At 42.9% G+C, this 25,976-nt stretch overlaps 1 protein-coding gene across 1 annotated transcript in view; it reads right to left on the reverse strand.

The window, feature by feature from the left end:
* The window catches only part of TECRL (trans-2,3-enoyl-CoA reductase like), a 59,211-nt gene that overhangs the window by 18,804 nt on the left and 14,431 nt on the right, over positions 1-25,976 (reverse strand). The window contains exons 3-4 of the mRNA XM_036382100.2: positions 7,485-7,529; positions 6,046-6,149 (exon numbers count right to left, since the gene is read on the reverse strand). Of these exons, the coding sequence (XP_036237993.1) occupies positions 6,046-6,149; positions 7,485-7,529 (149 nt within the window). The remainder of the gene's footprint in view (positions 1-6,045; positions 6,150-7,484; positions 7,530-25,976) is intronic.

The raw sequence follows: 25,976 nt of genomic DNA on the forward strand, positions 1-25,976 counted from the left end.
TTCTCTGTGCTCCCCTCACACCCTAGATGGGGTCAGGCAAAATTCCCCATACAAAATAATTGTGCCAGGCTTATGCATTCTAGAGCGACTAACACTGCTCAAATTTGCATAGATTGACAAAATGTCAACCTCCCTAGTTCCTCTGAATACAAATAGGAAAATGTCTACATTTACCAGCTCTGTACATCAGGCAGCTCTTTGTTCCTTAAGTAGCAGGAAGGGTTTAAGCATAAAATTATGTATAACTGAAAGAAACATTTTGTTCTATTTATGTTTACTGAATTCCCCCTACCTTCTTTTTGCCCTTAAAGGGGTAAAAACTCAAGGGCATCCCTATAAATACTTAGGCATAGGTCTTTCAGTCTTTACCGTGCTTAACAGTAACTAGAACCCTCAGAATTAATTTTTCTAGTAGCTCCCTAATTCCCTTTGGCAACTGAAAAATTGACACTCTGGCATGGTTCATTGTGGCATTTGTTGCTGAGACCAGAGAGAAATTATTGCAACACTGTTTGCATCATTAGAAGCAGCATCTGAGGAATCCAAATCAGCCAGCTGGGCAGTTTCAGAGATCTCCTCTTCCCTTATCAGTTCACTTCATGCTGCCACTGGGCAGTAACAAAGAGCCAGAAGTGCATGTGGCCCAAGGAAAGGCACAAACAATATAAAAGCATGGCAAGAAATCAGGCAAAGGCAAGCTGTTCTCTCCTGATAACCCTGGAGGCTGAAAAATATTAGACTTAATTAATGAAAAATAAGAGCAATCTTGTGTGTGTAGTTTGCCTTTGTGAGAGGTCACAATGTTTTTAAAAGTCCTCAGCTTTTGACTGGGATCAGCTCAAGACTTGGCCAAGTGTACCAAGGTAGAGCAACACTTAATGTGTGTTCTAGCAGAGACCTCTGCCAAGTACAAATTGTTAGCTGTAAAACAGAGGTGCTTTGCATTACAAATAATTGTAGTTGGAAAATGTGCTGTCAAGGAAATAGTGACTTCTTTTTTTTCCTGGACATTATCTTCTCTACCAAATTATCTATTGATCCAGGAGGCTTAGCAATGAAAAACAGTTTGACAATTTTTCTGTCTTTGGCCCTTTTTTGTAGCTGTTCTTAGGCCACTCAACAGATCCACAGAGAATCAAACTTTCTGTTGATTCGGCCCTTCTGCAAAATTTTTCACATATCCACAATTCCCTGAGTGTGTTATTCAATTTGTAGGGTCCCACAACCAATTCTGTCTGAAGTGGCCACAAAATATGGAAACCGTGATATGTATCTGCTGAGAACCATATTCAGTGACATTCTCCTTTACATCAAACAGATCCTCAGCTCTGTCTCTTACCTGGACCTCTCAAATTCCTTCCTAAGCTATGATAATATGAGTTTTCTTACTCTTATCTATCATCTTTACACTGTCTCACTAGTTTGCTGGGATTCCCAGTCCTCACCCTTCTTCGAACTTCTCAGATCCTCTCTTTTTCCTTCTGTTGTAATTGTCTGTACTTTTACATCCCATTGAGAGGTTATAAACCTTTACTGAAATCTCTTCTTCTCTTCCCAAATTAGGGAGAATATCTTAAGTTGCTCCCCATGGGGAGTCCAAGTCCAACCTCAGTGTAGAGAAGGTGGAGAAAATGAGTCTGCAGCAGTTTGGCTGTTTTTTATTCCAAACCCATCAATATGCAAATTGCTTCCTATCACAATCATCCCATTGACTTCTTGGGACTGTTCCACATTTACAGGACACCAATGGATTGAGCTGTGCCAGACAGTCAGAGCAAACTGCTGCTCCCCTGTTCACCAACAGCACCAAAAACTTTGGTGCAAGAGGAGAGAACCACACTGACCAAAACACTGCTTTCCCTTTGAAAGAACAGTAGCACCTCCTCCCCCTGCCCACACTTGCTGGGCATAACCACAGAGCCTCACACACAGATCCCCTCCTGGCTTCTTGTTCATTTCCCACAGCGTCTAACCTGGCGATAAATTTGCTTGCCAGCCAGGAGAGAACAGATGAATTAGTGAAAAATGTGGATTTTCAGACTTCAAAGATGCTCCGGGGTTTAAAGTAGTATTAGCCTCTACATTTCTAAATTGAGCAGCATCTTTTTCATTGGAAAATTTGAAGTGGAGCAGTTCTGCTGCCAGCTTTACTATTTTAAGACCCTCAGGAGTCAAAGTACTTAAGCAATTCCTAATTTTAAATCACAGTAACAAAAAATATTTACTGAAGGACTGTGTTTCAGGATTATTCTTCTGAAATTCACTGGCTTGGTTGTGAAATATTTTTTTTCAGTTCTATGCTGTTTTCTCAGTTCTATTTGGATCCTTTTGGTAGATGGCCCAGGTTGCAACAGGACAACAGAAGCTGATAAATCAGAAATTGCAATCTTTGCTAAAATAAGGAAAGCTTTAGCAGCAGTGTGAATTTGAGCCAAAAGAATGGATTTTTTTCTGTTTTTTCCTCTTTTCACTACAGCAGCAGTGTGTATTCTTAGCGGTTAAACACCAGCAATGTTTCAAAAAGTCACCATGCCACATTGCAATTATGTAAAAAGAGGTGTCTGTCAAACATCCTTAGACCCAAAATTGCATAGAGATTAAAAATAAAAGCCATCACTCCAGTGGTGGGAATTTCAAACATCCCTGGGGGTTAAGTCTTTACAGGGCCATACAGAACAAATCTATAAACTCAGCTCCCATTAGTATCTCTGCAGCATCAGTCAGCAAACCTCAACTATGCCCTCCAGGCAGGGTAAAGAAATTGGTAAGCCTTGTGCAGAAGTAAATTATGTGTTTCAGGTAATATTTGTTTTATATGAAAGAAGGGAGAGTAGAGCAAGAGTTCTAACAAATTTCATGCTACTAAGAAACAGGTTTTGTTTTGTCCCTGAATTATATTCTGGAAATCAGCCTTGAGGGCCTCCTTTCTTCTAAAAGAGCCAGCTGAGGCTGAATATCTACTTTTATCCCAGAAAAGGACCTCATTTCTCAAAAGAGACTGACAAATAATTGTTCCAGTGGAGGAGAATCACAAATCCCTCACGCCAGTTTGTCCTCCTCCCTCCATCAGAGCAATCCAGCTTCCAGAACTTGTTGAAAACTGATCAGCCAATCTCAGAGCTGTGGGGAAGTGTGAGCCCAGGGGAAGTCTGGCCTTTCACAGCACAAAACACCAGAAATATTTTGGTCACTGTGCAACAGTGTTTTAGGAAAGCTGAGGAGGAGGAGGAGGAGACATCCTTCCTGCAAGGTGCCAGCCTCTGGCAGAGGGACTAAGTAGGCAGCAGGAGACAACAAACCCTTGAGCTGCCAAGGTGGAGCGTGACAGGTATCGTAAATCTGAGACTGTCCATGCTCCAAAAGGGAAGTCTTGATTTTCCCAGACTTATTGATACACAAACTCTTTGTTTGGGAACAGACAGCAGCATCACCTTTTATTTTACAGCATGTTTGGAAAGTGTGCTGCTCCCAGGAGGTGGAGGTCGATTCTGTTCTCCCCTTTTAAAAACCAGAAGTCATTTTCTTGGCATAAATCTCCAGCACTAGGTGTTTTTGTCCCTCAAGTGGGATCTCCAGTGAGGTGACAGAGCCCCAGAAAACCCAACTCTGTGCTGAGGGCTCCCCTAGACAGACCTATGCCACATGCATCGACCTCTGGAAAACCAACATGTCTCTATGTCCTTCTGGATCTGTTTTTGGGGTCCAAACCTGAATGTGGCCCTTTGTACCTTAGCTATCATTTTGCTGACAAGATAAGCATATTTTTATTCTGTGCTTTGTTTATTTAAATGTCAAACCTTTAAATCAGAAGCCTCCCTCATTGTGTGCATAAATCTGGTAGAGCATCAAGGGGGATGGGAGCACAGGAGATCTAAAGACAGTAAAAATGGCAGTAAAACTACACATCCTGTGTACAAATGCATTTCTAATTGCTGTTGTTAGAGTACAGTCTTCTGTGAACCTTTTCTCTATTGCTATAGACTAGCTATAATATAAAGGTCTCTTGACTGTTTAAATGACGTGGCTAGGAAGAAGATTTCTCCCACTGAGAATGGAGACAATTTAGACTATGGAGCAGAATGGGATAAGATGAATATTCAAAAACTCACAGAGTCAACTTTTTGCATGCAGATTAACTCATAAAAAAATGCCACTGCCTGCAGTACCCAGTCCTGGTCATAACTGCAGTATTTATAATGGGATATTAAGCTTTAGTTATGTTACTGTCTTAGGCTACATAAACCACCAGGAAAAGAGAAAATAAATAAGGTTCTTGCAGATTACTTAATTGTAGCAAACAGGAAGCTGCAGTAATCACAATTTTGCTTTGCAAGGAAATTCCATGGTTGAGAGGTGGTGGAATGGATTCGTGAAGGAAACAGGACTAGCATTAATTAGTGTGGTCCCAGCAGGCCATTAATCAGGATGGGGTAAACTCACAGACCTCTACTCAAACAGGTAGGTCACACAGTGGGAAATGCTCTAGCTCCACTGAAGTAAACTGCTGGTTACCCCCTGGGGATTTGGATCCTTTCAGAACTGAGAAGGATGGACACAGATCATGTTCCATCACAGGGACTAAAAGCTGCCAGAATTTGTGCTGCTCAGGAGAGGGAGAAGTGCATGTGATCTCGAGCAGCTGGGATGGAGATGTGACCTTATAGAGCTGATCCAGAGGCTGGCTTTTCCAGGTTAAGGGTTACTGTTGTAGCACTAACCTTCACCTTGAGTGTATGTTTCAACAGATAAGGAACTGTAAAGTAGCATGTCCATTCCAAGTGTCTTGTAGGAATGCTTCCTAGCCTGTAGTGACCTATGGGAGAGAGGAACTGGGACTATCACCTGCAAGCTGCTCAAACACCTGACACTCAAAAGCTCCATCCTTGGAGGCACAGCCAAGGGAGGACAGTGGCTTGCAGTCCCCCCATGTGAGCAGGGTGGGATCTGTGGGCTGCCTAATAATTTGGCCACAGCCATGATGCCAGTTAGCAAAAAACTCACTTGCTTTATTAAAGGAATTGCAAGCAATCAGTGGTTTGCTTTCCATTGCCATAAGTAGTCTTTTCATAGCTTTTATGGCTTACAGAAACCATAGTTCTATCTTACCTGTGTTTCTCACTGCAGAAATTGGGAATCTCCTTGCCCAATGTACAGATGTGGGCTGTGTGTTACTTCAGCTCTACATGCAAACTGCAGCAAAAGCTTGGTCAGAGTGATTGTGAGACTCCTCTTAGCTCTTTCACATGTGCCTGCTGCAGGACATTTGAAAGGTCTCTTCTTCTCCCATTCCTTCACTGTCCTTTCAAACCCTTCTACTGTCTTCTGTCTTTGGGCTGTGAGAGAATTTAATCTTCCCCTTCTCACTTTCCCAAAGGAGCCTGAGTTCCCTATAGCCCGTTGGAGTGGAATGAACTGCCTTTCTCTCAACACCCTGACTTTCCCACAGCTGCTTATAGGAAAATAACTAAAGTCAAACCAGGTCTACTTACAGCATAAGACAGTACTATTGTCATGACAAATGTTTCTGTTTTACAAGGAGATTCAAAAGTTTTTACTCTTGAGCCTGGCTGGACATCTTCTGCCTGGAATCCTTGGCCTCTGTCAGAACTGTTCTTTGCTTGAACAAAGAGTAAGGTATTTCCATCCAATTATTTTCCTGCATTAGTTACAGGATTACTAGAGATCCATATTTTCTTTATAATATCCTTCCACTTTCAAAGCTGAGGAGTCTTTCAGAAAATTAATGTATTTGGCTACAGTTCTGCACAGGCATATGAGCCCAAGATAAGCTAAAACTGGTTTTTAAAATTGGGTTTTTTTCCTCAGGCAATATTTTTATGTTCCCCTTCTAATCTTTAATTGGAAGTCAGAGTTAGCATACTGATAACTTGGCTCACTCTCCATTTAATTCTATTTTGAGTGCTGATAATCTAATTACACCATTTTACATAAGGAAGCACCGGCTGAGGAAGTTGAAGCAATTTGATGCCAAAACATGAGGTCCATTAAGATGTATCATGCTGACTGTTACAAGGACATACTTACTGTGGTCCAACCAACCTGCTGACCCAGGTCTGTGAAATACAGTGTGATGATGGAGGAAACAGCAAGGCTTTGGATGCTGATGGAATCCTTCAAAAAGGGCCCATCTGCAATGACAAAAATGGAAGAGGAGATGGTGTGAGCAGCAGAAGCTCAGCACAGTGCTGAGGCTGCCCTGCTAGTGCTCCAGATGTAGGCCCAGCTTGGATTCTGATTTACTTGGGTGACCTGGTGCTTATTCTCCAGGTTAGCAACTCAGAGCTCTTCCATGAGAGTTGTTCCCTTCCCATTTTAACAGAAGCGTGAGGCTGCGGTGACACAGGGCCGCAGTGTGTGACAGCTGTACCCTGCTGTCCCTGTTAATGTGGCCCATCAGAGACAGGCCATGCAACCACACAGACAGCTCCACTGGGCACCTCTAGCTCTGGCTTGCAGGACTAATGGCAAAGTCTGTGTTGCACAGCTTCTCCCTCACTGGCATACTGTGCTGAAGCATTTGCATTCTCACAGCAGGCAGTGCCTGATGATCAATGCAACCTCTTGGGCAAAAGCTCACAAGCCAAGATTTCTTTGCTGGCTGTCTGACCTAGGCAGACCAGGTGTATCTGAGCATTACATTACTGTTTGCAGTATTCTGAGGCATCTGCTTTCAGTCCTATTGGATCTAGAGTGTGCAGGCAGACACCAAATAACAATATTTGGTTGGGTTTGTTTGGTTTTTTTTTTAATATAGGTAGTGAGCTGGCTATTGGAAAAATCCAACAGCCACTGGCATAGGATGTTGCCATGGCTGCAACACCTTTTTGCTCTTTTTTTTATGTATGGTCTCTCTTTCAATATACATTTGTTGACTGTTTACATCAGTGAGGGTGCTAGATTCCAACAGGTGCTGATGGAATTTAGCACCCACCAGCCTCATTTTCTATGGCTTTGCAATTCTACACATCCACAGACCAAACATCAAACAGCCTCTGGCAACTTTATCTTCCACTGCCATGTCCACCAAGAACTTGTGGACTGACACAGAGGCTGACTCTGGCAGCCAGCTGCAGCTTCTGGTGAGGCAGTGAGCAAATATTAAAACAGGTTATGCAGTGAGGGAAGAAGGGGGAGAATGGGCTTAAAACTGCCTTGTCTTCATTGTGTGATCATAGACTGTATTCTGGAACACTTCACTCAGTGGTTATGAGAACCATTAGGTTCCTTTACTAATGAGAAAAACTAGTAAGGTAATAATTGATGTCAGTTCATGAGAATGTACCAACAGTTCACCCAATAACACGAATGGAGAGAGCAATGCTGTGAGGAGGAGAATCTGCCAGAGAATTTAGGTGGATTAGTAATTAGTAATACATTAGGTGGATTAGTAATTAGTAATAGATTAGGTGGATTAGTAATTAGTAATACACTAGGTGGCTGTACTCAGCCATATAAATACTCACTGCGTTCCAGTTGCAGGCCAACACGGGATGGATACCACTGGGGACCTGTTCCAATCACAAGGCATGGCTGTTAATTTCGTGATAGAAAGGCTAAATTTCTGTTAGGTTTGGGGTGGGTTTTTTTCAGCTGATAGCTACAGAAGTGAGATGGAATAAAAAACATCTTTCTTTTGGTCTTATCTATACAAGAGAGCTGGGAGGACCCCACATACACACATTAGAGCATGAATCCCTTCTCCCATTTCAGTGTTGGAAGGGCCAATCTCAATGCTGAATGCTCCATCAGCACAGCTTGTGTGGGCAGCACTGGGAAATATAGAGAGGATACTGTTTATTACTGTATTTGACAAAACTCAGTACTACATGTATCTGTGACTATGGTCACAAGGGTTTTTAGGATGAAGAAGAGACGAGAATGTTGACTTCATGATCAGAAGGCTTGATTTATTATTTTATGATATATGTTACATTAAGACTATACTAAAAAGAAATAGAAAGGAAAAGATTTCTTCAGAAGCTAGCTAAGCTAAGAATAGAAAAGAATGAATAACAAAGATCTGTGTTTCAGGCAGAGCAAGAGCCAGCTCTGCCATGAGTGGTCAGTAAATCTAAACATCCACAGGAGACCAATCACGGGTCTACCTGTTGCATTCTACAGCAGCAGATAACCATTGTTTACTTTTGGTTGCTGAAACTGCAGCTTCTCACAAGGAAAAATCCTGAGAAAGGATTTTTCATGAACGATGTCTGCGACATGTATCAGCCTTGCCCCTCCTAAAAAATATGCCTGTGCTAGAGCCTGGTCCAGGACTTTGTGTTTTCCATTTAGGAATGTAAAACCTAACTAGGGACGTGCAGTTTGTATTAGCGCTCAACCACAGATTAATCAGGGAAATAGAGGCACAGAGAGCAGAAGCACATGGATAGCTAATACTGGGTGACTTATGACTTCCTTGATACCCTCAACTCGAGGATGTTTCCTAGAAGTAGATTTTTAAATGCTCTAGTTTAAAGGTCATTCCAAAATGCACAATAGCAGTTGGCTGTTGTTATAGGATTCCTTTGGTGATTTGGAGCAGAGACCTGTCAGGTTGGTCAAACAGGTATGGATCTCCAGCTGCATTTGCTTCCCTTGGTGTCGGAGTGAGCAGGGAATTGCCACCAACACACTGCAGAGAGGATCATGGCTGTTCAAGTTGTAACTTGGCCAGCTCTTGAGTTCCTCTGTGCAGAAGGCTGTGCTGCTACAGCTGTGCTGCTGAATGGACCATACAAACACTCCTCCTTTGCATCACAAGGACAACTTTGCTTAACCCATACACACTCTTTGGTTTGCTGTTGAAGGTTTTTGGGGCTGACCTAGCACATTTCTGGGCTCAGCTGATGCAGTGTGGTGAGAACTTCCATAGTCCATAGTGTAGACTGACATTTGGGGGAAGCAAAGATTGTCAGAGAAAAGTGAGGACCCTGCTGCAGTATCACCACCCCCAGCCATTTCTACCACACATTTGTCTTTATTTCCTTTGACACATCTGAGGACAGTTGATAGCCTGAAGGAGATTTGCTTTGTCTTTTCAATTCAAAGCCTATGTGAAATTGCTCAGATTTTTTTTAGATGTATCTTACAACTCTTAGTGATCCTGTGTTTAAGGTACAAATATTCCCCTACCTCTAAATGGAAAAAATTGTTTGCAGTGACTGTGATCAAACATGGAAACATTTGCCCCAAGGAGCTGTGGGATCTCCTTCCCTGGACATATTCAGGCCTTGTCTGGGGACGCCCTTGAACAGTCTTATAGGACTTTAAAGTTGGCCCTGTTCTGAGCAGGAATCTGGATCTGGAGATGAGCTCTGGAGGTTGTTTCTACCTAACTTATTTCAGGGTGATGAGGGGAGCTTGTTCACTCCACCAGCTGCCAGCTGGAGGGGAAGGAGCTGTATAGGGTGTGCACTGTGCAGTGACACTCAGCACACTCATTTCAAAAGCACTTGGTCTGACTTTTGTAGGCAAGAACAGGCATTAGATGAACCCATGAACCAGGGCTAATGGCAGGAGGTGAGACATCCATCAAGTAAGCTGCAAACATTTTTTTCAAGGTACCACAACAATCCATGGCTATTAAAGATAACAAAGGGAAGATAGAGAAGGAGCAGCTGTCTGACTTGTCAGGGAAGATATGATTTGCTCCAGGACAGCAGATATCAATAGTTATTTGGGAGCCTGAAATGCAATGTATTTGTGTTAAATTGGAATCTTCCCCCCAGCTTCCCCCCTTCATATTACAGTATGTTTCAATAAAAGTCAATTTACCTGATCCTGTGGCAATGCTCTTTTAGGTATGGCTCATAATCTTCACAAGGGCAAACAGAGGTTGTGCATTTAAGCACGTCATCCCACATTTCCAGTCCTTTAGCCTCAGTACACCATTATGCTCAAACATACTCAAAAGATTTAGACAGATGGAAGTGTGCCTTTGCTGCTGCTCCTCTGCAGTGACCTTGTTATTACATCAGTGTGTCTCTGGTTTCCAGGCCATGCCTGGAAAGCTGTGTGTACTCTTCTGGAAGGATCTGGAATTAGCTGTTCCTCCCCTGCTCTTACTCTTGGTAGGGGGCCACTAGCTAATTTCAAGTGGAAATGCTAAATGGAGTGGGGGACAAAGCCCAAACACGTTTCTGTGCTGGATTGAGTGAGATCACCAAAGCTTCCCACTTTCAGCAGAGTCTAGCAAGGCTGTTCCGAAGTGTTAGCTGTCCAGGGTCCTGCAGAAACCAGCATTGCTTTCTGGGGAGAAGTGTGCCCCCACAAGGAGTCTGCTCTCCTGCCTTGATAAGGCTCCTTTCAGATAGAAAATCTCACACATTCCTGGGTGTCCTGCTCACCACTTGGTAACAGTCAGACAAAGGGACCCTGGCCCCACCTGTCACCAATTATTTGCCCTCCTCCTATGACTATCTTCCACGTGGATCCTCCAAAAATCTCACTAGAACAGCTCTGGATTTCTGTTTGGCAATGTGGGAAGCTATTCCAATCCAGCCTGCCTATGGCAGACACACATTCCTCTCATTCCCGTAGCAGGAAAGCTCTCTTTTCTTTAAAGAGTGAAAAGAAGCCAAACTGAGGGACTAATTATCACTTGTATGAATTCTTGCTACTGCCTGTCAGAATGAGGGGTTGATGGCTGTCTTGGCTACCCAGAGCCAGGGCTGTCTGGCAGAGCAGCTTCACCTGGCACCAGCAGGAGTTCAGGAGTGCCTGTGGAGAGTCCTGCTCCCAGACAGGTGAGCACACACACACATTGCTAAGGGCACAGGCACAGCTGCAGCTGTGGGCAGCATTTGAAGGCTTCTCTGCACTCCCACACCTGGCAGGGCTCCCCTTGCTTCCAGTCTAAAGCTGAAGGGTTTCGCTTTTGCAGGGTTGTTTTGGGGGGTTTTTAGCAGTGTATAATTCGCTTTTTTTTCTTATTAATGTTTTCCATTGCTGTCTCCTGCAGAGATTAATGGCAATCCAAGACCACGGGTGACAGAAGTTTCTCTTGTGACTCCTGTTGCATCTGAGATCAGGCATACATTAATATTTACTTTCTGACATTGTGACGGTGCATCAGAGCTCAGCCACAGCAGGTCACAGTCTCTGTATAATCCTTGTGGTTAGCAGAGCTGTTCAGCTCCCTTTTGCAGGGTTTATGGGTTTGGATGTTGTATTTCACACTTGGAACAAAGTTGTAAAAATAACATTTCAGCTCACTTATATCCCAGACTGGCTTTGACTTGGAAAAGCAGCTGCAGACTGTCCAGAGAATAAGAGTGGCCATGGTGGTTCAAACCACAGGTCTGTTTAGCCAATATTACGCCCTCTAATGTTTAGTCAATATTGTGGTTCCTCCACATGTATTGCATTTCTAGCATTTAGGTAAAACAGGTTTGGTTCCTCTCTTTGCAGCATCATTGGACAGCTGTTGAAATGTCTTCCTAGTTTTCCATCTCTCTTTGATTACTTCTACTCTGCTGGCTTATCCTTCTCTGGACGGCTGTTTGCCTCAGACCCCCATATGGTCACCCCCCAACTGCAGGCACATTGGCACCTGAAACCATTGCCCATTCCTCAGCTGAAAAGTCATTCACAAATTCCTTGCATTTAAGTGACATCAATTTCATTCTTCTTCACTGTGCAACTTGATTTAGCTGAGGATGTTCCTGGCCATGTCAGGGGGGCTGGACTAGATGATCTCTGATTGTCCATTTTAACCCAAACAGTTCTACAGCTCTGTGAGTTATTAAAGACATAAACATAACACACATTCTGTGTGCTACAATTCTGTTATAATTCAGGCAAAGTTATATCTATGTGTACAGGCTTCCATTAGTCTGGAAGTGTAAGCAATTATGACAGGTTTTAAGTCTTTGACCATATTCCATCTTCTCTATCAGGAATTTGTTCCAACTTTGCATTAAAAAAATCCATACATTTATTAAAAAAAAAAAAACCTTAAAATATTTTAATTCTGTGATGTTTAAGGCTTCATAATTTTTCCAAACAGGATGGTATTTGCTTGGAAAGCAACTCAATGTTTACCTTTAATAACCTCTTCTAAAAAATGGATCTGAGGAACAATATTTAATTTTGTGTTGGTTATTTGTTGTACCTGTCCATATTTAAAAGAGAAATTAGAATACAAGCAAACTGACAGGACACATAAAAAACAGACAGCCACCTTTAATTTTCCCATAGCCAGCTATGGAATTACCTATTAATACTGGCTATAAAAAGGAGATGTAGTGCTGTCAAACAACCATACAAATACCAGCTAAAATGACAGCCTCAGTGCCATGCCCAGCTGCAAATACCACTGCACAAAAATGCACAGAAAACCAAATTCCACTGTTCCTGCTGCCCACATGGTAGGTTTTTTTTCACTGCCTGTATACTAGGATCCCAGTAAATGAATCTGCTAATCAGACAACCCTAGGAAGCAAGAATAGTGAGAAAAGCCCCTATGCAGCTTTAACACTGTCCAAAGGTACTCTGGACACGACTCAAGCTGACCTTAATGGGTGCTCCACCACTTAAATGGCACAAAATGTTTTGAAAATTTAACAGGTAAGAAATCAAAGTACTTGGTACTTTTCAATAGTTGTGAAATTGAAGGAATTGAACTAATTTTTACTAAGTTTCTTAAAGAATCTTCTACAAAAAAATTACTGCACTGTCTGCTCTGCAGTAAATTGCACAATCAAATGTCCATTTGTCACAAAGTATTTATTAAGTTTTGTGAGCCTGTATGAGAACAAAGGTAACATGATGAAAAACTCCCTTGCTGGGGAATTCAGTGTGTTCCTTAGAATGCAGACCTGCAAAAACTATTCTATTCTGCTGGGGAGAGAGGAGTCTAAGAAATGCAAAACACAACTGACAGACACAATTTGGAGATAATTAGCAGATTGACTTTCCATCATCAGCTAATTTTATTACCAGTTAAATTGTTTGCTTCTCATTGTATTTCACCACCCATGCATCTCTAATAACAAATAGCCTTAATAATTACAAACAATACCTGCTGTGATATGAATAGGGTGATATGAACAACAAAATTACTATAATCAATCATCAGCAGCATGTTGCTTAAATTTGCAGAAACAGTGGAAATTCCAAGGAACCACTGCGGCACCAACCTCCCTTATCTGATGACAAAAATGTTGCAGATGAGCTGAGAAGTGTAACAGCACCTGCTCCTGTGAACTGAGCATGGCTGCAGTGCATTCCACCACCTTGACCAGATGGCAGTTTTGGTTCCCATGTAGCAATAAGAAGAGTTTGCTAGGAAAGATTCACATTTTAGTATGTGTGGGTGTGCTGGCTTTGTGCATGATTTATAGAGACAGGCAGATTATCTTCAAACTTGCTGAGGTCTTTCCTTGACAATAACCACTGATCAAATACAGCTGTCCCTTGTCTGTGATCAGACAGTGGCCATGCTGTTGTCTCCCTTGGTTGCAGCTGCCCTGCCTGAGTGTTCCAGGAACACTTCTGAGAAAACAAGGATAGAGACGTCACCATGCCAGCAACCACTGCCTTTGCAGGGCTGAAGTTTGCCTACTTCTGCTTCACTGAGCTGACAGCAGGGAAAGCAGGATGCTGAAATGACTGGAAGCTATTGCTTTCTGCTTTTATTTGGAAAAAAAGGCGGTGTGATTTATTGTGCTAACATTGCACTCGAGTGATTCCTGAGCATGATGGCAGAAAGCAAAGCACACCAAGGAAACCACAGTAAAACTAAGCTGGGCCACAAGATCAAGAGAGAAAGTATCAGAAGTGATTATTTACTGTGCTTGCCTCCCCTGTAATAAATGGCAGCTGCTGAGAGCTGCAATCTGCACGACCAGCCCACTTGAAGGATTGCAGCTCTCAGCAGCACCCTGGGGCAAGCAGGGCCACAGCATCTCTTCACATGGCCCCTCTCAGAAGGCCCTCCTTGGCTGCAGGCCAGGAGATGCTTTGACACACTAAGTGCCAGCACAGTCACCTGGGTCTATTTTCCAGAGCTAGTGCAGAGCCCAGCTCTAGCCAGGCCCCTCCAGGTACCCCTCAGCTGACACCAGACTGAGCTCCTGAGCCCAGCAGGGCTCACAAGGGTCAGGCTACCAATTGTGTGCTGCTTCCACCTCTTGCTAAGTCTTCAGGGCACAGGCTGACCTCAGGAGGGCACTTTCTGGATCCAGGATCATTCAGCTAGGCTGTGTTTTCCTGGTAGAAGGACCTTTGAGAGGGTGTATCAGCATATTTAAAGATTAGGAACAGATCTTGAGCTAGATCCATGTTTTTATGGGAAGTTAGTGGAAAAAGTAGATCCAGTGTTCAGTAAAATCTCAGCAGAGTACTGAAATGGATGTTGTTTTTAATGGCTCCATAGCTGGGGATAAATCCCTTTTCTTTGTCAGCTTTTTTCTCTGAATATTCTCTCTGATTTGTTTCACTTGTAAGCTTTCCAGGGAAGATCTTTGGCCATGTGTTTTACAAAGGCACCTTGAACTCTAGTTGCTATGGGGACACAAAAAAGCACTTTCTTAATGGCATGTGGAATTTGAAATATTAGCTATTTGATCATAAGCATCCATTTCTTTCCTCTGGTTTTTGCAGTACCTGAATTCATCGAGCTACAACCACAGTGCTGAGGGAGAGCAGGCAGTGATCTGCCTGAGCTGATGTCTCCAGACACACTGGCCAAGGGCTAAGGACAGGCTCTGGCCCAGAGGAAGGACAGCATGCACTTCCCACAGACTACTGAGCAAGTAAAGCACAGCCTGACTGCATATCTGGCCAAATGCTTCTGCTTTACCTGTTCATTTCATTATTCCCATTGGCCTTAAGTGTTTAAATCTGTGACCACCTATTTTTCCTGCATAAAGCCATGTAACAGTCACCCTGGCAGCTCCACTGAAGCCTCACAGAGACTGGTCCAGAAGGTTTCTCAGAGCATACCTGATGTCTCTATAGCACAATGCACATAATTCCTGCACCTATTCTCCTTAAAAAAACTGTCAGAATTTTGCCTTTCTTTCCCAAAAGGATAGCCCTGTCCATATGTTGGCTCCTGGGAGCAGTTCAGGTGCTGTGACTGTGCCCAAATGTGAAGCTCCAGCCTGTGGGACTCTGCACTGCACCTTGAGTCCCAAATTTACTTAAATGCATTTTCATTTAAAAAACCTATATAAATGCCTGAACTTGTTGAGGAACATAAAACTCCCCCATGCCTTTTTTTTTTTTCCTCCACTGAAAAAAAATTAAAGTCTCATACTTCAGCTATATTCTGATCAGGCAATAATGGACAAATTTCTTAAGAGTCAGCACAGTTTTTCTTAATGGAGATTGATTCTTATTAGTGGTAAACAAAATATTATTTGTCATTTGGATGTCAATTTATCTCACTGAGATTAACCTTTCAATATTCCTTCTGAAACAGTTTGTAAATGAAAGCAACTGTGGAATTTCAGATGAGCAAAAAACATCAGGGAAAAAAAAACACAACCAAGCATGCAACATTTAGATGCATATGTTAATATTTTTCTGCATTGTTTTTCCTTTGCACTTCCAAAAAATCAAGGAGAAAAGGGAAAAAGCCAGCCCTGTGCATTTCTATTTTCCGTGTAGCCTGCTGCAGAAAGCATAATTAATTTTGATCTTTCTGAGTGAATTTGCATTTAAATTAATGTGCGTGGGCAAAGGAAGGGGAAGGGAATGAGGCTCACCTTCTACTTCATTAATAACAGCCACAGACCAGAATACAAAGAAACAAGAAAATAGGTGCTCTGACAAGTCTGGAGCTGGAAGGAACTTTCCTGTGGGGGGCTGCCCTTCAGGGAGGCGAGGAGGAGCTGAGCAGGGGGTGCTGTGCAGGGACAGCAGCGTGACCCCCATGGGCAGCGGCACTGCAGGGCTGGCCCTGCCCTCACTGTGGCACACTGACACACACTGCAGGGTGGCAGGGGGTGCACAGAGCTGCTGGGCTCTGCCCAATGGGCTTGGGCACTCTTTGGGCCAGGGCTCCCCAGGGAGGGCTGTGTCTGTCACCTGTGCACTGTGACAGAGCTGGGTTTGTATTCACAGACAGTTGTGCTCTGGCTCTGAAATGCCAGCCCAGATTAAAAGAGAGATGAGTAATTTATGCCAAGTGAGGATCTGTACTCTGGTAGTTGTGTTTGCCTTTGAGTCTCCCATCTCCACAAGTCTGGAAAGGGTAACAAAGATAATTGTTCAGGTATCAGGGACTGTGAATTTGAGCATGATTCCCTTCCTAAATATAAGCTCTATCAATGAAGCCTTCACATGAAGGGCAACACAAACTGAGAAATTGCACATTAAGAAACACACATTTGCCAAACTAAGTATGTGTTTCAGGGCTGAAAAAGATCCTTCCTTCTCTATCTTCTTGCCCATAATTTGGCATGGGATTTCTAAAAACACAGCTTAATATTTGGTGGTTAATGGGATCACTTGCTGTCTATCTCAACTCATAAATGCTCAACTATCTCTGCTGGTGTGGAGCTGCCAGCCCAGACAAGCTTTTCACTGGCAGCAAAGCAGAGCATTTAAGCACAGGTATCTGTCCACCTTTGTGGTCTCAGCAAACACAGGCAGTATGCTATTAAGGCCTGTTTTAAAATGTTCCTTTTGAAACCTTTGTTCCTGCTCATCCTGTGCCAGGTTCTGGGGGAACAAACCGTGCTGTGCCTTGCAGTGTCGTAGATATGCTGTGCTTCAGGACACTGATAACACAGGGCACTGCTCCCTCCCTGCACAAAGCTCTGCTGCTGCAATCAGCACTGCTGCTGAGTGCATTTAGGTAGCAGCTCTCCAAAGCTGCAAGAGGGACAGAGAGCAGGGAACTGGTGAGGTCAGTGTTTCAACCATTGCTGTTTGCACGCTGCCTGAATGCATTTCGGTGCCAACAGAGGTTACAGCAGGACTGTGCTCCTGCTGGTTTTATGTTCCAGCATCAGGAAGTACACAGTGGTCCAGCAATCACAGCTGATACAGGAAAGATGACTCAAAAGCTCATTTGTGCTTTCCCTGCTGATGTACTGGGAAGAATCCTACCCCAGGCTCTAGCTGTTTCTTTAAAAGCATTCCACAGTCAATTAGCTAATAAATTATGCTAATTAAGTACCATTTTCTTTCAATATTGACTGTTCAGGGGATATTGCTCTCTCCAGCCACTAAGCTAATCAGGATGCTTTCCCTTACTGACCCCCAAAGCAATGTGGGTTTTGTATCTAATGGCCACACCAATGCCATCAACAATTAACTGAGCACATTTGAATTGACACGATTTTGTCCTGAGAACAAATTAATTTCTCATAAATTCATTGGTAAATTCACCACACTGAAAATTAATCCCCACTAAGAACAGGGCTAAACTGTAATTTCTCCAGAAGCAGTGAGAAAAAGGCAGCAGAGATCTGCCCTGCTCTGGCAGCAGATCAGACACTAGCATGGGAGCCAGAGGCTGTCATGTTCCACTGTCCTTCCTGGAGAAGCTCATTAGGGCTGGTCTCATTCCCCCATCCCACCCCTTTATTTAGGCTGTGGAAAGGCTTTTGTGCCTCAGAAGCACTGCTATGAAGCTTGAGGGGACCTTATCACTCTCTACAACTCCCTGAAAGAGGTGGTAGGAAGGTGGGGGTCAGGCTTTTCTCCAAGGCAGCCAGTGCCAGGATGAGAGGACATATCCTCAAGATGAGCCAGGGGGGGTTCAGGCTGGACATCAGGAGGAATTCCTTCATGGAAAGTGTTCTAAACATTGGAATGGACTGCCCAGGAAGGTGGGGGAGTCACCATCCCTGAAGGCATTCAAGAAACAACAGAACATGGCATTCAGTGCTGTGGTCTAGCTGACAAGCTGATCAATCAAAGGTTGGGTGCAATGATCTCAGAGGCCTTTCCCAACCTAAAAGTTGATCAGCAAAGTACTTTTCCAAGCTTTACAGACACAGCCCATAAGGGATTTGATTGTGGTTACACTGCTTGGTGAGTTTTCCTTCTCATATCTGAGGGATGATGTTTCATCCCAATCTATATGGCAAACACTTTGTGGCCTTTGAGCACCTCTGCTGCCTCCCCTCTGTAAATGTGACAGACACAGCTCATCCAGGCTGTTTGTGCACTCTGAACTTGCAGTCTAATGGCAGAACATAAAAAAAATATTGCCTTGCACTAGTACGTATTTAAACCAGAGCAACACACATTGTTCCAGTATAACTCACACATCATTTGTTTCAGCAGTGAGTAATTTTCAACAGCAAATATATTCAATGTCATTGTGATTGGGGACAATTTAGAAACAGGCAAAACTCTGCTACATTATTTTTCTTGTGAATCATTTGTTCACCTTCTTGTCTTTGATGCATTACTTTCATTAACTTGAAACAGTTGCAAATACCAAATTTTGTTTGAAAGCTTTCTTATTTTGGTTGTTCTTAGGGTTTCTTTCCCACCATGCACAAATAAGAAAATAAAGACAGAAATGGGCTACAAATATGAGTGCTTGTGTCTAAACAAACACAAAACAAACCACTATCACAGGGTGAGATCTTTCACATGAAGTCCTGAACAGCCCCCCTTGCTCTTGGGCTCACCTGACCCTACCCCTGGAATTGCAGCTGCTTGATACAGCACAGCTCTTGGCCCCACAGAAGGGAAGGGCTGCAAAAGCTCATCCAGGGAATCCATGAGGAAGAGAAGACCTGGGGGAAAGTCTGAACTTAGAAGCTGAAGCTGCTGCCTCTTCTCTAGCCTGTCTAGCAGAGATGACACCATAGGATTTGTCATTTATTTCTCTTGTTCTCACAGGTTTTTCAGGGAGGTAGGTTCCTCTCATTCTGGCAAGGAGATTCACTTCCTCTCCTGTTACCCAGTGCCTGTTGGCTGTCTTTCACAATAATTCCTTGGACATTTCAAGCAGCTCTTTGTGAGGGAAGCTGTTGGACTTTTCACTAAAGCCACGTGCCAGCTTAGGTGTTCAAAAGTGCAGGGACTCCTGTGAAAAACCTGATGTAGATGCAGAGCACATCTACAGCCTCAGGTGACCCTGACCCTGCCTTAATCAACAGATATCTGTCTTATTAATGGACATGAGATTCTTTTTACACTGATGAAGGACCACTGGGACTTTTAGCATCCTGAATTCCTTGAATGAACATGAAGTCCACGAGTCTGCTAGTGAACACCAGGTTAACACTGGAAATGAGTCTCTTCTTCAGACAAAAAACATTAATATCTGAGTTTAAATTGATGTAGGAGCAGTTTTAAACCCAAAACTACTTTGGCATCTTCTGTTAACAGTTGGGTAGGCTTTAATTCCTCAAGACTGGATGTTCCTGGGGCCTGGATTACTTCTATAGGGCCTCCTACTGTAATTTTTCAGTTGCACCATAGGCACTAATATAAGATACATTGTAAATAATAACAGGCAATTCTGGTAAACAAATTTGGATGTTTTTCATCTAGATCTGTCAATTAAATTTACTGTAAAATCAAGAAAAGCAAAGAATCTAGCTATGAAATTTCCTTCCCTTAATGAGGCATTTAAATAGCATCTCACATTTGTTCTCCAATTGTTTACATAGGATGTCATTTGTGATGCATTGTTGGAGCCCTGTAAATCTCAGCTGGGAACAATATCCCAGAGAGCAGAGGGGGACAGTTCTGCTTCAAGCTACATCTCAATAGATTTTCTGCCTTTTCTTTTATTATGTTATTCATCTGAAATGATATCTGTAATCCTGCTAATGAAATGCAATAACATCAGATGCAGCAGCTGTCAAAAAAAAAAAGAGAAATAATGTGAATTTTCATTAAACTTCTTGATTTGATCTTCACTTTTTCCATTGCTGATTATTTCTGGTTTTCTGAAGGTCATCTGTTTTCTATAAAGCTTTAATGAATCCTGGCTTTTGTGTTTTAGACACCTTACTCCCTCTGGTTCAATAGGTCATTAAACATATATTTAAGTCTTTCTTTGTCCCAAGTGTTTCTTATGGGATCACAGCCAAAATAGACAAAAGATCCCAAGGTGGATGAAAGGCAGGTTAATTATTCTTATTTTATAGATGAGAAGATGAAGCTTAAAAGGAAGAAAGTGTCTAGCACACAACTCACCCCTGTCAATAGCATGACTCCTATTGGTCAAGTCTTAAAGACCTAAGCCTTAAACATCACATTTATTACAGTGTTAATCAGGAAACTTCAAAAGTCCCAGGGGGCCTTCTGGCTTTTATGATTCGCTTTTGAAGACCAGAATGCTTTAAACATCTGTCTCTGAAAGTCTTGTTAAAAATTCCATGTGCCCTGCTTCTAAATCAGCTTGGTGAGCCAAACATCCACCATAGTTTCCGAATTCAATAATAAAATGTTTTTGCAACGGTGTATGTATTTCAGAAAGCAAAACATCATGGGTACCTGGTCAGATGCTTTTCAGACTGCTGCACTATCTCTTCCTCCACAACTTATAATGAGATTCAAGTGCTCAGCAGAGAAATGAGCTGCAGATGCCTGGTCTGGTGCTCACTCTCACTGTTCTTATCTCAGCAGCCCAGCTAGAAACGTCCAAATACAAAATCCGGGCCTTAGCAGTGCCAAGAGACATGAATTGGGCTTGAATGGGAGGCTTATGACCACGGCTCAGGATGCACAATAGTGTCTGTGAAATGCACAGAATCTTCTGGAGGGTGTATGCCATGGGCTCCATGCATTGTCTGTTCCCTTTTGGAACAATTCTAGAATAATTTTCTCTGAAATTCCAGCACAGAATGGGGTGTGGGGTGTGTGGTGCCTGAGTATAAGGTAAACTTTCATTCACTCAGAAGATTAAAATCATGAGGTTAACTCAGTTTGGCTTCTCCTTTCTTTTAACAGTGTTAGGTCAATGATGCCATTCTCATTTCCTGACTGGCTGTTGCAAAGGAGTGAAAAAAATTCCCATTCAATTCAATTATTTTGACAGCCAAGCCATCAATTCAGGTCACATGAATCTGTATCAGCAGACAGACTCCTGTATTTTATATAGAGAGATTTGCACAGATACGTCACAAATAAGCTGAGAGGGGGTCATCCTCCTGGTGCTTCTCCCTGCACAGGATAGAAATGAAGCTACTGGACAGGCTGGTTTTGTGACTAAAGCCTCATCCTGAGGCAAGAACTCTGATAGTGCTGCACAGGCAGGAAGCAATTTACTCATGGGTGAGATCTCTGATTGTGAGCTGGGAAGGAAGAGGTAGCAACAAGTTTGAGTTCTGTGGCAGGAGCTGTTGCTCACTTCGTGCTTAGAGCTGGGAAGCAAAAAGTAAAGAATTTCAGAAGATACAAGCCTCACTGTGGCAGTAACAAGAAATTCAAGGAGCTTCTAATAAACTGGGTTGTATTGACAGGCATAGAGAAGTAAAAAGATCTTAGAATTGTGTCATTTGAAGGATACTGAAATTCATCAGGAGCTGGCATCCTATTGATCTCTGCTGTGTGACTAAGACAAAAGAAAAATAAATTATAAATTTAGGATGAAATAAATAGCATGTTTCCTCCTAATCTAGTAATTTCCATTTACAAAGTCAACACAGATGAATGAGCAATTTACACTGATGAAATCACTGTCCTTCTTAGGGCCCATTTGTAATAACTGCCCATCCCCTGCCATTTGCCTTAGTTGTGTGGTTTCCAATTGAGCTGTTATGAATGCAGAGAGGGGAGAATTTATGGAAAACAATAGCTGGATGTGACTGCCAACCCAATGTGCTCTGAGAATCCATACTGGGGACGTAATGCTGGGGCCTCTGAGCTCTGCAATCAGACACTGCACAGCAGGATATTGTCTGTCCTTTGGAAAACTCCTTCATATATGGATTCTGGGCTAGTGTGAGCTACTTAGGACACAATCAGGGAGGAAGGAGTTTGAGATCTGATAAAAGCTATAGACTTTGTAGCTGCCTTTCTGTCCAGGGAGTGCATCCAGCATAAGGTGACTCATGGTGGGATCAGATCATTGCCCTCTTTCAAACGTTTTGGCTTTCTCAAAGCCTGATCTCCTAATATAGGACAGAAGAAAGATCCCTCTGGAAGGCTCTGTGCCCTAGATATAACTTATTTGGGTCTCTTTGGTTTGTGAAACACATGGCTGATTGACAGGCCAAGACTATGAAGTCAACTTTGCTGAGCCATAAATAGCATAATTCAGCTTCTCTGAGTCCCCAGCAGATGTATTCATCAGGCACATGAGTCTCTCCAGGCATCAAAATTGACAGATTTCATTAACTTTCTGCAACCTGAGAATCCAGCTGTAATAGGCAGTGTGGAGGAATCAGAGAAGTGCAGGTTCTCAGCAAGACTGTGTTATCAGACAGTCCTGATTATACAGAGCCGCTAGGCAAGGACTGGCTTAGCAGTCACTGCTCTCCCTGGTACTGTTCTTAATGACTAATCCCCACAGCATCCTCCCTCACCTCTCTGAGCCTTGCAGTTTAACATCACAGCCAGCCTCCAGAAGGGAATTACAGGATGCAGTACAGCCATCCTTTCCAGCAACAGCTCTGCATCTCTCTCTTGTGTGTCAGCACAGGCCTGGCAAAATCCAGTTGTTTCTGGTGCCCTTGCTATTGAAATCCTGCTACTAGGTGCACCTGACTGCTCAGGTCTCATGAAAACCAGAAAAGTTGCACATTCACGGCATGAAAACCCTTAGCAGCCCTTTTAGAAAGGAGGAAAGAAAGAGGACTTCCTCCACTAAAGAGCTATTTTTACTACTTCTTGTGCCTTGACCTGTGCTCACAAAGCCTGCCTTGTGATTTTTAAGTAATGAGAGATTCTCCTCCTTGCTCTTCACCCTGTCAGCTAGACTTCCCCTGCTCTGTGTTTTGAAGATCTGTTTCAGGGTTCTGGGTGAACGAGGACCTGTTGATTTTAAAATGCTGCTCTCCCTGCAGCTGCTGAGCACTGCCTGAGCTGAACACTACTGATGGGTGATGGGATCTGCAGGGCTGCCAGTTCTCCTGTGGCTTCTGGGACACATGCAGGATGAGAGCAGAAGGCAAAACCTGGCAGATGACTCCTAACACACTGCCCTGCTGTAAGAAGGAGGCTGAAAGGGAGATTGGTGCCATCATGAAGAAGGATTTACACTTCTTCCTTGTCCTCTCTCTAGAGAAAAACAACAGAGAATATTTCAGCAGCATTCCAGAGAACATGGCTCCCAGGATCATTATAGAAATACCTGTAAGGAGCAGTTATAAGATGGTATAGCAGGGTTCTAAAGTTTCATATTGTTCAGAAATTATGCTGTTTATTCTTGAGTGCCATCTACTGACAAATCCTGTCTTTATGATTTGCTTTCATTGATATTGCTTATTTTAAATGCCCTATATAACTTCTGTTAGCTTAGATGTTCCTTATTCCTTGAGCACTTTATTTCCCTCTAGGGACCAGGATGCCCTTGACATGATGTTATCTCTTGGACTTCCCTTTTTCCTTCCACCCATCACCAGGCTTCCTCCTTTCCCACCTGCTCCTTCTGCCTAAAGGGCAATTTCTGGCCTTCCCATGCTCACCCTTCTGGCTTCCAAATGTAGCTGCAGCTGTGCTGTCCTCCTTGAGCAGTAGGTTGCCTCTGTCAGTTTGTTACAGCGCTGCTGAGATCTTATTTCCTCATTTCCTTTCAGTCCTTCCTCTTCTTTCAAGAGCTTTTTCAGCAACTTTCATGCAGTAACCTTGAAAATACTTAATGATCACTGACACCACTATATTATATATTATGTGTTCTAGGAGTATTTTATTTTAGTTATGTGATACTTGAATTAGCATTATTATTACAGTCTTCCATTTTCTATCTGTAAGATTTCCTCCCCCAGCAGTCCAATACATTTTGCAAAGATAAAAATAAATTAAAGGTGAAAAGTTATTGCCAAGGACAAGAGCTCAGGAAGTTTAGCCCACAAGATATTTCTTTCTCCATCAAAAACATAATCTGTATAGATAAAGAAAATGCCAGGTAGCTAACTCATTATAAGCAACTGAGAAAATGGGTCAAGAGACTTTTTTCTTATACACTCAGTTTTTGGCTTGGTTCCATCTCTGCCAGCTAGCCAAAGGAATGAGGAAAATTCTAGTAAAGTCTCCTAATGCATGGCACCGTGCCTCAGACAGCTCAGCACCACGGCCAGTGATACCCTGACACTCAGCTGCCACTCATCCTCAGGCAGAAAATATCAAGCTGTAAAAGTGTAGCCATTTCTCCACAACAGGCTTATACTGTGGAACTCCTTCCCAGAGGATTTTGCTGAGGTCAAAACTGTAAGTAGGTTTAAAAAGGATTAGACAGATCCATGGTGGGCAGGTGTGATGTTTGCTATTAAGCATGACAGCCTGGCTCTAACATCTGTTCCAGAAAGCCCCTGTGGAGCTGATGGCTGGAGGGGGCTGCAGCAGGGAATCCGCTGTGCTGGGCTGACCCCAGTTGCTGCTGCCCATCCCTCCCATGGGCAGTGGCTACAGCAGCCAGGGGATAATTAAAAACAGCTTCAATCTGGACAAAGCCTTTGAATTCCCATGAAAATAGCACTTTGTCTTAAATGGTTATTCTCCACTGAGATCCCTGAATCTCCAGCAATAAAGCTGGGATTGTCCCCCTGAACTCAATGCCACAAAAAGCACAAGGTTAGGCCTTCTGGGGGTTCTTTCAGTAGAGACAGTTTTGCTGAAATGAGGGCTGAGGAGTATTTCAGTATTTGTTCCTTAACTTCTAATCCATATTCTGCCTTTTGTGTAAACACACATCCAAACTAATATTTGACTAACTTAGAAACTGCTTATCAGTAAGATGGCAAGTGTCACTTGCATCCCATTTCTTTTATTTTAATGACTAACAGCTTGTGCTGCAATTCATAATTCAGTCTCTTTCCTCCTTTCTTGAATCAGGCAGCAAAACCTGATCAGTGACAGAGATGATTCTTGTGAAATTGCTGCACAGGGGTTCCTCTCACTGAAGGGCTGACAAGATACCAGCTGAGGAGAAAGCTTAATTGCATGGGTGATCAAAGGAGAATGTATGAAACCAGGGAGACTGTAAGGGGGTGTGCGTAGGAGAGTGTTTTAATGAGAGATTATAGGGGAACATGTGAGTCTGGCACACACAGAATGACAGAAATGAATGCATGAGCCAGTACAAAATAGCACACTAACCAAAGGCATCCACAGATCAGCTTCAGCCCCTTCTCAGCCCTTGCCTAAGAGAACTGCATTCTATCAGCTGTCATCCCACTAACTACACAAAGAGAAAAAAGTGAAGGTTTGATCTTTGCAACTGGGAAAGGAGGAGCGGGGGGAACCTCGTGAGACAACAACATCCAGGCTGAACTGGAAAAGAGAGATCAAAGCAATGAGCTGAACTAAGAAGGGACACAGGACACTGATACGGTACTCCCGGGAATGGGATGAATTGATGTAAAAAATGAGAATTTAAAAAGCATTGAAGGCACTTGCCAGCCCTTCCATGTGCTGTAACACACTGCACAGACAGAGGTTTGGTTCATGATGTATACTGTGCTTTCTTGTATGCTTACTGTCTTACTTTATACTCAGCTCCACTCACATCACTGGGGGCACTTGAGCAGTAAGATGCCTCTTAATATCAAAACAGGTGCCATTAAAATGGCTTATGCACAATCTCACATCATTTTAGCACAAATCCATTAAAAACCTCATTACAGTTATATTGGCATAAACCTCTGTGCCAGTGTTCTCCAACTGATTTAAACTGCATCAATATAAACCCAGTTTCAATTGATTTAAGAGATTCTAGGCAGAAGTGCACTGCATTTGACAAACTAATGGGAGGACATACTCTTATTGAAATATTAAAACTTCTGCACTCGATCTTTTCATATTCAGCAGTGTGGCTTTTGAACTTTTGCCATTTTGTATTTTACAAGCCCTTACAGGGAGGGAAAATA

The sequence above is a fragment of the Molothrus ater genome, chromosome 4 (genome assembly GCF_012460135.2).
Source record: "Molothrus ater isolate BHLD 08-10-18 breed brown headed cowbird chromosome 4, BPBGC_Mater_1.1, whole genome shotgun sequence".
In the NCBI taxonomy this organism is placed as follows: Eukaryota; Metazoa; Chordata; class Aves; order Passeriformes; family Icteridae; genus Molothrus; species Molothrus ater.